At 38.3% G+C, this 12,787-nt stretch overlaps 1 protein-coding gene across 1 annotated transcript in view; it reads left to right on the plus strand.

Annotated features, from left to right (window-relative positions):
- Positions 1–12,787, plus strand: part of PRDM6 (PR/SET domain 6) — a 78,940-nt gene that overhangs the window by 6,528 nt on the left and 59,625 nt on the right. Inside the window, exon 2 of the mRNA XM_005242525.3 lies at positions 3,390–3,697. Within this exon, the coding sequence (XP_005242582.3) occupies positions 3,390–3,697 (308 nt within the window). The remainder of the gene's footprint in view (positions 1–3,389; positions 3,698–12,787) is intronic.

Consider the following 12,787-nt stretch of genomic DNA (forward strand, 5'->3'; position numbering starts at 1 on the left):
CCCCCTATCTAATATTAAGGACTTCCTTCCCTTTTCCTCCAAGGCAGAGGAATACCCTGCTTACAGTGACAATCTTTAAATGTGTAACATTATTGAAAGTGTACTTGGGTCAAAGCCTTCCATGTATCGTTACACAAAAGTTAGTCACAGAAGAAGAAAAGATGCATAGTAACATTTTACTCAAGGCATGGTAAACTACACCTAGTAGGGCTTCCACTCCTTATAACATTTATGAGGAATTTAAAGAATTTGTTCATACCATTGCATAAAAACTAAAGATAGATGTATAAAGCATAGAACTAAGAAGAATTTCAGTACTGCTTAGTATTAAAGATAGACTTCTTCCCTCTCATCAACAAGCCATAAGCCAAAACAGTTTCAGAAGATGTCCCATTTTCCAAATTTTCAGCTTTGGCAGGACAAAGGGAAAGGAACACAGCAGGAGATCAGATACTGCTGCTGCCAAGCATTAAGACATTACCAGTACTTTTGGATAGTGGAAAATAAATATCACCACGTGTGACTTTCTGTAAGGGTAAATGACAGTGACACAGGGTGCGTTTATATTCCTTGTAAATTTCTTTTATTTCTTTTCCTTGAAAAGGTAGAAATAAAATGTTTTATCCACAGTTATGCACACATATTGTCAGGACGAAGCAAAGAAATCCTTGTTCTAGGGTGGGTACTGAAAGCTGTGTGCATAAAACATTATGCATATCTGGTGGCAGGATGCAGGAAATTGACACTGAAATCGCCTGAGTGGAGTCAGGAAGATGCCTTAGCATGTTTAATGTAAGTTGCTACAGAGACACCGTGTCTCCAAGAAAGCTGTTAATAATCAGATAGTTGTGAGGAGAGTTATGCATCTAGAACATGGCCAAACAGTGCAAACAGGTCGGATTCGAGGGCCTGCCCTGAGTGCTAATTGACATCACGGTTAGACATCCTCTCTTTAAGCCCTCAGTTTTCCTGTCAGATGTTTTCTTTCTAACTTGCATGGTAAGGTGCCAGATTGGTTTAAAGTGTACACACATGCCAACCTGTTTGGGCTTGATTTTTTTCTTTTTTCCTATTTGAGATCCCTTTCCTGTATGATCTCCAATGCCAGACTCCAGTACAGCCCCGAGATCTTTGGATATGCCAAAAACACAGGGTTTCTTGATGACTGGTTTTGAAGAGGAAAGAAAAGATGTGGTGATGCCTCACTTTCCAAACTAGCTGTGGAAATAAAAACAACAAAAAAACCCCAAACCCTGGCATGTACTTGCTGCCTTTTATTCATCATGCCTGGGAATGACTGTAGGAATATCTGCTGCATAATAATCTTCTCTCAGGACTAGCCAGAAAGCTTTTCCCTGGGGTCTTGCAAATCTCATCTTCCAGCCACCTCTAATTGACGTGGCTGAGCGAGCAAAACCCCTCTGCAGTTGTGGCTTAACCCAACGAAAGAGTCATTTTGCGACAGGGATTGTATTGTTAGGGAAAGGCTTTAACCCTCCAGCCAGAAGGCTTCTCCGTGCGCCGCCCACCCCCCCCCACCCCCCCCACCCCCCATAAGCACGCTACCCACTAGGGGTCTTTGTCTTGCAGCTGTTCTGGTGTGCTGTGGTGCCGGCAAGGGCTCTTCTTCCCTCCTACCTGCCAGCCCTTACGCTGTGTGACATGTTAGGGATGGTATGGGGTGAGTTTCATACCCAGGCTGCCTTCTGCAGGGGCACCCATCAGCGTAATGTGCAACTCCAAGCTTCCTTTCTTGCTTTTTGCTAAGATCTGTAATCGATGTTACGGGTAAAGAACATGAACAGCTGAGCAGCAAGTTGGGACACATGTATTTCCTGAAAGACCTGAAGGTGTAACAATTTCAAGGGAAATTAGCTTCCACATGTAACTGTCAAATATTTTCATACTGCTGAATGCATAATTTTTGTATGGTACACTTCAAAACAGGATGGCAGGAAACAGTGCTTAGAAAGTGTGTCTAAAACTGGGGAATGAGAATAGAGGCCATATTTTGAAAATGCAGCTTTTATTATCCTTTAGCAGCTTTTACTGAATAGAGAGGAAGGTTTTCCTTTGAAGACCCTGCAGGAAAGAGGCCTACATAATACATAGTATATCCACCTCAGAAAGAAGAACAGCTGAGTCAGTCCCCCTGAGAATTGAAACTGGTTACAGGCAATCTAGCAAGTCTAAATTTGGCTTAGACCAAGGAGCAGTCCAGCTTCTATAGTGAATACTGTGCTTTATTTTTATAAGAATGGGTGCAGGTTGTATAAAATTATTAGGGGAAGATCTAGGGCTTGCTGCATGAGTACTATGGCATAGTTATTGTTTTTCCTTTGTATTTCTGGAATAAATATTTATGAAAACCTTTACTCTGCTACAAAAGTGAAATGTGCAGAAGATGGTAACCTATTTCTATAGATTTATTGTTACACTAACTCAGCATACCTCCAGAGAAATGGATTTCCTGAGCATGAAACATTTTCCTGGAAGTTGAGCATTGATGGCATGTGCAATAGCGTGCAGTGGAAACATTTAACCAAAATTTTCTTTGCTCAAAAAAGAAAAATCACAGTAGAATCTTCCCAAAATGGAGAAACATCATCTGTTATTAAAAGCAGTTGGGGAAATCAACATTTTCACAAACTGGCCTTTTTCATGGGAGCTGCTGACAAAACCAGACATGCTGGTTTTGCTCTCAGCCTCATCTACATGTACCAGGCAAAGAATATGCATTCCCATTCAGTAAAAATTTTCAGACACGTGCTGGGAATCAGTAATATTTGCTACATAATTTTAATATAAAGATTAGATTTGGCTATAAGGAAGTAAACGTCCATGCATGCTCCAATTTATCATTCATTATGCTCTGTTTTATTTATTTTGTTTTCTAAACAGACAGGCATGCGCACACATGTTAATATAAAAACTAGAGCGGATGTTCAATTGAAACAAGGGTGAAATTAAGTCCTGTTCCAATTAAACTCTTGGACTGAGCTGTGGTAAGGTAAATGAGGGGGACTTCTAAAGCCTTGTGACTGTGTTTTGAAATGTCTCACCAAAACACGCTGGAATGGTCTAAATGGGTTATTTAGCCAAAAAAAAAGAATCTTAAATATCCATGTTAGAGCAAATGAGTCTTGGCAGGTCTGTGAACACACCAGGCTTGCGAAATGCAGGGCTTCTGCTCAGCCTTTGTAAGGGCTTTGGTGAGATTAGGAAAACCGTCTGGAGTAGCGTGCAAAAGGACACAGTGAATGTAAGTACTGAGCTGCCATGAAATGATGGGAAAGATAGAGGGATGTGCATGACCTTGCCCATGGCAGTGATCAGGGTGGTGGCCAGCAGCACCAGATTGATAGCGTTCTTTCCTCTTGGCCCCGCAGGATGCGACATGTGTGCTGATAACCGCAACGGCGAGTGCCCCATGCACGGGCCCCTCCACTCCCTGCGCCGGCTGGTGGGCACCAGCAGTGCTGCTGCAGCCGCCCCTCCACCCGACATCCCGGAGTGGCTCCGGGACCTGCCCCGGGAAGTGTGCCTGTGCACCAGCACGGTGCCTGGCCTGGCCTACGGCATTTGTGCGGCGCAGCGGATCCAGCAGGGCACCTGGATTGGGCCCTTCCAGGGAATCCTGCTCTTGCCAGAGAAGGTCCAAGCAGGAGCCATCAGGAACACACAGCATCTCTGGGAAGTAAGTTAGCATCTTTCCTTCCTTGTCAAATTTGATTGTTTTGAAGTAGATAATGAGTGTAGTTGTATGTAGTACTGGTACCACTCACTAGCTGTCAAAAAACCCAACACAATTCAAGTAAGCTGACCATGCAGATTTGACAATGTAGCCAGTGCAAGCAAAAGCCTTGCTGCACCCGATGTGGCCAGAAAACCAGTGGTGACTCCAGAGCTCCAACTAGTTTGCATAGGAAGAGCTGATTGTTGCAGGTGCTGTAATGTAGCGTAGAAAGAGACATGACCAGAGAGGTCTGAAGGCTGCAACACCAGGTGCTCCTTACATTTTGACCTGAGTAACAAGAGCTGATGGAGCTCTCAGGTCACAGTACCGGCCGTATCACCTTAGGCTGAGTAGCACATGTGGGTTAAGATGGCATATCGCACCATCTCTGCCGCCTACAGTCCAAGAAAGCTGCTGAAACAAGTGCAGGAGCCTGTTCCACAGCCCTGCTACTTGCACAGTGAAGGTGTCAGTGCTTATTCACAATTCAGTTCAGCGCTGGTCCTGCATCGACCGTGCATTCCCCTAATGATGCTTTCAGTGCTTTTCTGTGAAAGCCACATTCAGCCCTTGAAGGTGTTCTTATTTTGTATATGTCACCGTCTTAGAGAGGGTAAGAGTGGTAACTGATATGAAAACATTCAGGCTGTGATAGTTTGGTTTATTTTGCAATGAACACTGTTGTTTGGCAGAACAGACCATGAACCCGCTATTGTATTCCTTTAGGTGTATAGGGACATCCATGGCTGTTACTGTTGATGATTCTGTAAATTTTATCCAATGAAGCACTGGACTTTTGTGCTTAGGTGTAGTTTGTAGGCAGATGCTAACGGCAGCATCTTGCAGCAAGTTAATGTAGAGAGAAAAGACAGCATATGCTTATGTTACACAGAGAGCTAATAATTAATAGGGAACATTATAATTCCTCTGTGTGTCAGTACTTATTTACAGAAACAGCCTGCAGTCTGCCTAGGCTTTTGCTATTCATTTCTCCTCTGCTTTGTGCTGGAAGGTGTAATTTCTTAGTTCTGCTTAGTCCTTTGTAGTTGCAGCTTCTGCTCACCTCAAGACTAACTGCTACGGAGTCTCAGAACAAATGTGCCCGTAAATCTGCAGGTGGTATTTAATCATCTAGACCAAATCCAAACCTTCAGAATATAAAGGGATATGCTTGCTGGTTAGAAACCTGACAAGGAGTCCGTGAAGATGCAAAGACTGTTTTTGCTGTCTTCTGTGGGCATACAGTAAAAGTGAATGGATTTTTAAAAGATACCTGGCTTGGTGTTGTGGAGCCAGCTTATGCATAGCACTTGTTCACAGAAAACCTGTGAGTGTTGTCAGCTCTTCGGGACTGCTGATTAACTCTTGTAATCCTTATGTTCTATCTTTGCATACTATCTAATAAGTGTGGCTTCTTTCTATGAGTAGGTGCTTATATTCATTTTCTATATGGAAACAAAAAGTAATTAACACATCAGGATCTTTGCCTCAAAGTATTTACCCAGAAGAGCTGTTGTGGCAAGAGGGAGATTTTCACATTAAAGGGTAAAAGATCAGTCTCAGAACACACCTAAATGTACTCAGTAAAACTGGATGACTTGCAGTCATTGGGAGTTCTGTTGCTGCCTTCAGCAGAGATGGAATTTCTCTTGTATAGCTGATACTAACAAATCTGACTTAAATCTGTTCCTACCAAAGCCCGGTGATTATAATGAGAGCATTTTGGGATATGTTATTAATCAAATATTTCTTTATGGAACACTCTATAATGATGCTGGAGGCTGTATTTTCATTGTTAAAGAGGGGTTTTGTGGTTTAGACTGTACTAATTAACAGAATGTATAGTTATAAAATAAGCTTGCCAGATCATCAAGTTACATAAACCACTGAAATTTAGCTAAAATAAATGGAGTTAGAGAATTTTACATTACCCTTAAATACTTACATTATTGATTTTTTTATTATGAATCACTTTTATACAAGTTAATTTCTTAATATAGAGAATAATTCTTTAAAATAGGCAAGAATTTTTTAGTCTAATTTCAGGTGAACTTAAACATTCTTTTAAAGCAATGAAAGAAGGAAAGTTGTTGAGGGTAAAGCCAAAAGCAAAGAAGAAAACGATTTTAAATAAAAATGAGAAATAGTACTGATGTATATGCCAGATTCAGACCATTGATGGGTGTCAGCTGAATTTTCGTGTCAGTTTGCTCTTTGGTTTTTAACACACATTTTCCTATTGGCTAGCAAAATGAGTGTGTATATTTTAAGGGAATTATCTTTAAAATAATTAAATTTAGGGTTTTTTGAGGGGAGGTGCTGTGGGCAGCTCATGGTCTCAGATTATTTCTGTTAGCAGCAAAAACTGTTAGCAAAGAATCACATACTCTAAGCTCTAGCTAAAAGTTTTGGCTATTCCTTATTTGTTTTTACTTTCCATTTGGTATGTTTTATCTATTAGAGAACTAATGTTCAATGAAGAAAAAGTATAGCAAAGAAAGTAGTCAGAAAGTGTATGTGATTTTATAAAGCTGGTCTATGAAAATAAATCAAAGCAATTGGAAATATGTATCTGAATAGTCTGTGTTCTTTTAGTCTGTATGGTATAGGAGTGTGGTTTCACTGTAAATCTAGAGTGTCTCATCATTATCCTCTCAAAAAGTTGTAGCTTTAGGCAATTATCTTCCACTGCTCTTTTAAAGATAGCTGCAAATACAAGCATGTCCACAGATCCGTTATTCGGCATTAGGTCTTGGTGGACTTTACAGGGAGAACTTGTCTTTCTTAGTACCATAAATAGCATTCTGATGTTTTTTCTCTCAGCCCTGCAAAGCTGATGGATATTTATTTTCATTTACAGTTCTTTGATTCAGTGTGCACCAGAGAAATGGAAGGACTATTGCAAAGACTTTTAAGCACAGTTACTGATTTGGTGGCTTTTTAAATTCTCTTTGTTGTGGGAAACATCAGAAGCACTGCATTTGATGTATAGTTCAATGTTATGGAAATATGCTTCAGTCTGTCTGCACAAGTGTTCCCACCATGCTCTCAATGTTTGCTTTGTATGTAATTCATACAGCATAATGTACAGTGATTCAGAGTAAATTGCATACCATTCCATTACCTCACAACAGGCCTTGACACCTATGGGTGTTCATGGGAAATTATAGAGTTTGCTCGCAATCAGCCAAGATAATTTTTTATAACTTACAGAAAGAACAGCCCTTCAGAAAGCCAGAAATATTAGTCATTTTTAGTTGTAGTTCTTTTTTTTCCCCTTTGGCCCACTTCTATCCAGTCCAGGGTTTGCTTGTATTTTATAAAAATACAATAAACTCTGATTTGTTTAAAACAAAAACAGGACTGGGTGTATTAAGTAAACACTCTCTTTGGTAATACAGGCATTTATTCCAGCACTGCTTGATAGTATTTTATTTCTGACCTTTTTTTTTTTTCCTTTTTTTTTTTTTGAAGTAATGAGAACAATCCTTTTGTTATTGTAAGGAAAACAGAGACTTTCTCAGCAATTAGGTCTTACTGATGAGAATGAGATAATTTTCCCCTAATGTGTTTTGTAATAAAGAAGTGAAAAGGCACACTTGATTCCAACATATATGAAAGCATTATCTCAATTATTAATGTATCCTTACTCCCTGGAGATAAATTAATCTAGTTGCGCATGGTTTCCCCTTTCTGTTTAACATCAGAATTTAATAACAGTAGACTTAAGGAATGTATACGATATACACTTAAATTCTATTAGAATAAAATACAGAAGTTTAAAAGGTTTATACGGTTTAGTAGTCCAAGTTTTTCAGGCTCCAAACTTTAAACTGTGAATTCTGGAAACAGCTAAATCGTAAACAGTCATTTTCCCTGCAAATGCAGTTTAGATGAAAAAACTTCTACTGACAGATGTATCAAAGGATAGAAACTTACAGTTTCCTTTTCTTCATTCGCCTGATAAAGAGTTTGCTGTCTTTCTTGATTTTTTTTTTTACTCAGAGGTCAAACAGTTTTTTTTTTCTTGGAACAGCCCAAGTATGTCAAATATATTGTTTCATTTTATTTTAACTTGACTTAAATTAAGTGTTGCTTTTCTAGAAGAAATGTTTTTTCATATGTTAGTCTTTTTACAGGGATGAGCAAACTATGCATATAGCAGGACATTCATTAGTAATTACAAAATAGTAAACCTGTATTCCTGATTTTCCCTTAAATGGACAGGATTAACTGCTATACTAGAAAGTGTGCATATTACATTAAGAAAATACCAGTTGGGGACTTGGCCTTTTTGTGCCTCATCTGAAGTCAAAGAAAACGTTGCCTTTGACTTCATCTGGGCCAAGGACAGGCATTTTCCTGGGGCACACGCTGGCCAGAGTCCATGCAGCAATACTGTATACATTTCTGTATAAATTAATATGCAGAGAGAATCCTTACCTTTCAAATGAACCACTCATTGCAGTTATGGTGATAGATTTGTATTCAGATTCTCAAGGCTGTAGTTTTGTAGTTACAGCAAAGCACTGGGGGATAGAATTATGTGCATGCTGTAGTTCTATTAAAGTGAAAATTATGTTTCTCAGCAATCCATCATCTAGTATTCTAGACTGCTTGTCAGCCCAGTTTCAAATATGTCATGTTCATGAAATTCAAATAATTTTGTGTTGAAAAAAATCCCTTAGTTATATTAGTACTATATCTTAAATTATGCAGCATAACAGCTGGTGTCATTCTGTTGTTTTGTTTTGCCTTTTCTGAGGATTTTGTGTGGTGTACCATGCTAGCATTTATTTTCTATTAAAAAAGCCCAATAATTTATACTTTTACATGGATTTTAAGTTAATGTACTGCCTACTGGAAATATCCCTAATGTTGTGTTTAGGAGCTTGCTAAGCTGAAAGTTCAGTAAGAGCATATTCAGCACCACAGCTTCTTTAATTTATGTACCTTAGCAGAAAATTGCGCTAAGCCGTTATAAAGCGGCTTGTTACATTAGTATTTCTACATCAGTTAGTATCACATTTTTCCAGATAACTTTTGTAAGTTAGAGATTCCTTACTTAGCATCAATATAAAATTAGTCTGATCTGAAATATAAAAGCTACTTTGTGTTTGGTGATTCTTGTTCTTAAAGCTAAACTAAACCTTCATATTTCTTGTAGAAAACTTGTGAGTTTTGTAAGGCTTTTTCATGCCGTATCTCGATGTCTTCTCCATGTCTTCTCTATGTTTATTCCATGTACACAAGTTATCTATTGTATGCCGGAGAAGATAAATAAGTCTAAGCACACGTGCAACAAAATAAATCTAATTTGGCATGAGGACTGATTCTCTTCCTATTTAACAAAGTGAAGTTTTGAATAAACTTTGGTGGGGACTTGGATACAGCCCCAGAATCTCAACAGCGTAGCTGAAAGCAAAAATGCCGTGGACTGCACAGAACATGCATGCGTCCAGAAACACACTATTCTCAGAAAGAAAACATTTTCTAAATTGCCAGATCATGCAGGGACTGTCTGCTTTTCCATGGCACATAATTGCACCTTGGAAATTTTATCATGTAATACATAAAAATACTGAGATGGAACACAAATAAATATAAAATCTCATTTCTGTCCTTATTTGACCACTGCCTTTCCATATGGCTCAAAAGTGATCCAATCACTAATCTTACGGAAACACTTGACCTTTTTTCGTTGTTAGTAAAAGCAATTTCCATTGTAGATGAAATCTGGTTTGTAAGGCCTGAAATTACTCTTTATGATACCATTAAAAGTGAATTATTTCTATTGACTTTTGATTCAAAATGGGTGAATAAAGGCAGTATTTTAATGAGGTATGTGGATATCCAAAATGTGTTACGTACCTGATGCCAGTAATATATTGGTTATAGATTTGATAAGCCAAAACTGCAGAGTATGCTTTTCAGGATGGTGGGGATGTTCAATATTTTGCAGAACCGTCTCAGTCACTGGTTTATGCATTTTGGTCCCCCAGGTTTCACAGCATCAAACATGCATGGACTTCAAAATGCAGACTTTCAAGTAACCACTTAACATAAAAGCTGGGAAATTCAGCTCAGGGTACACTTCCCTTCCACGCATTTGGCACCTTTTTCAGATAAGTTACAGAATTCCATTATCCAAATTGTTACACATGTGTGACAGAGGTTGACCTTTAGTCATGTCAATCCTTTTTGTGTAGGCCTCGGGCTCCAGCCTAATGGCTCAAAGCCTGATTTACTCACTGTAATAAGGGCAGGAGGTCGAGCAATTGTCAGCTTGCCTGCTCATACTCGTCTCAGAGCCTGGTTGAAGGCTGTTAACACAAAGCTTTTCAAAGTGAATTTACAACCACCACCACTGACAGAGGCCAATCAGTACACCATAAATGTCAGGTTAGTGAGATTGAGCAGTAAGTAAAGTACTGGCAGCCCACTATTGGCTGAAATCAATTGCTTAAGGTTTAACTGAGAATAGCAATCCATGTATAACTATGCCTGCAGAACTGGCTTAAGTGTGGAGAGCAAGTTGGAGAGTGGGTTAGGTAGAATTACCTAACAGCAGCAGCCATGGCACCAAGCGCCGCATTTGTTCTCCTTCCATACAAATAGTACCTGCACTGATGTGATTCATGGTTCAAATGTTGTTGGACATGCCTCTTAGTTATAGAAATAAGATTATCCTTTTTTATGTATGAAAAAAAAAACCCCCAAACGAAGAAGAAGAAGAAATGTAAAAGTGTGTGCTATCTTACCTGGACAAAGAAATCTGGGAAATCTTTTAATGTATTAGTTTGGTAATACTCAACTGTTTGTTGATTCCAGAGAAAGCTTTTTCATATGGAAAGTGTGGCTTTTTGCTATTGGCTTGTAACTGGAAACTATCATGGAATTCACTAATGAGTGATTATGTACCTGATGGTCTGAATATCCATGAGATGTAGTTACCCACAAGACAATGTTTTTATCATTTTGTGTAGTGACAGCTTGGACAACAATTCATTTGGCTTTGAAAGCATCAGCATTAAAATGTAGGAATCCATTAAAATGCTGTATGCCAGGATTTATAAATTAGGCAATTTCCTTGATTATTGCAATCATTTACAAAATTGATTGTCCCAGTGTGGTATAGGCAGATTTCAGCAATGATCATTGACAACAGGCACATCCTCTAATATCTATACTCATTGTTCCTTAAAAGAAAAGCCACTCTACTCGAGGTTATTTTCCAACTCAAGGTTAATTATGCATTGAAATAGTATACTAATGTAGAAGATCACACATCTTTAAAGGACAACCACATCAGCTATTTATAGACTGTAATGATAGCTGGAACACTTGTTTTTTCTTCGGTTTGTAAGTCATTTGCTGACGGCCAAGGCATTCACTTGAGTCTGTAGTGCATATTCTCTTTGTGATCCGTTATTGAAAGGTAAATATTTTTGGCAAGTTGCAGCTGTAAATATTTATTTGATTGAAGATTTAAAAGTCAATAATGTGTTTTATTTGTTGCATCTTAAAGTTCTCATTAACCAATAGATATAGTGTATAGTAACTAGATTTGGGTCAATTATTTCTGCAAGACAGAATAAAGACATTATGCCACAAAGCAAATAGGTCTAGAAGTTTTCCTACATTACAACAAATACAATAAAGTCACAAAATGCTAGCCACCAACCACAAAACCACAGTGCTTTCTACTTGCGTGAAAATAAGCAATATGCATGGTAAAACCCTATAAATGCTAAACCTTTAAATGTAGGTGATTACAGTAGAATCTTTTTGCAAACTGTAGACAAGGTTCAGTCATAGCTGGCAACAAGCTAATTTGTATCAGGCCTCATGCAGATCATGAGCTTCCAGGACTAATATCCTGCAGTGGTTAATCAGTCCTTGCTCAGACAAAATAGCCATTGATGTCACTGGGAACTTTGATTTAATGAGGTCTTCAGGCATGACTGAATAACACAGTATCACTTTAATCATGATTCTTAAATAATTTTTTTCCAGGATAGGTCAACCATTCTTGCAGACCCCCAGAGCTTCCTGCATATTGTCTGCCCTTGTCCATACAATGACAGTAACATGCAGTTAATGTAAAGGTACTTTTGTATAAATACATTCATTTGACCTAAAGATAATATTTTACTGTGAAGAAAGGGAGACTTGCATTGCCAGTGGCTGTGTAGTAGTGCATTGTATTTAGTTAGATAAATATTAGCATCTGTAACTCATAAATTTATTGTTTGTACCACATTGCTTATTTTTTGCGTGAATTTAGCAAGATGTACGTAAGCGATTTCATATTTAATGGTGGTTCAACCCGGTACTTTCTGTGTAGAGACCTACAGGTGTATAAGCAAGCAAATGTGGTGACCCCAGGACATTTCTAAACATCTTTTGCTTTCATCTGTAGAGCTACAAAGTAGAGAAAAGCGGTTTTATCGGGAGTACAAGAAACTCCTACTGAAATACAGGCCATATGAAGGCTCTGTTCTTTATGTTGTTCACCTTTAACAAAGCCCTGAATTTGGAAATAGAGTAATGGTCAGTATTTGTTACAGTCCTAAACTGGGCAGGGCGAAAGAATCCTACATTAAATGCAGTGTCAAGTATAAAGCAAATGAAGTAAGCAAATCTAGTGTTCACCGTTTTTACCTAGGCTAATCCTTCAGTTGTGTAAAGGTCAGTATTTTTTGAAAAATGGTTTTTATGTACTTTTTGCCTGATGCCATGTCAGCATTCACTGTGGAAGGCAGGGTATTAATTTTTATCAGTCTGTCAAAAGAACTTTTATAGCAGTACGGATTGGTGACTGATGCTATTTTTAGACCACCAATTTACAAAAAAAGCTTACCGTTGAAGTAAAAATAAAATAAAAAAAAGTCTTCTGTTTTTTATATTTGTCTCTTTCTAGTTCTGTTTCTATTTCTATTTCTATATCTATTTCTATTTCTATTTCTATTTCTATTTATTTCTATTTTAAGTTGGCTTGAATTCTGTCCCCATTTCCATTGCTCCAGTAAAAGAAGGAGAGGAAAGACA

The sequence above is a fragment of the Falco peregrinus genome, chromosome Z (genome assembly GCF_023634155.1).
Source record: "Falco peregrinus isolate bFalPer1 chromosome Z, bFalPer1.pri, whole genome shotgun sequence".
Taxonomy (NCBI): Eukaryota; Metazoa; Chordata; class Aves; order Falconiformes; family Falconidae; genus Falco; species Falco peregrinus.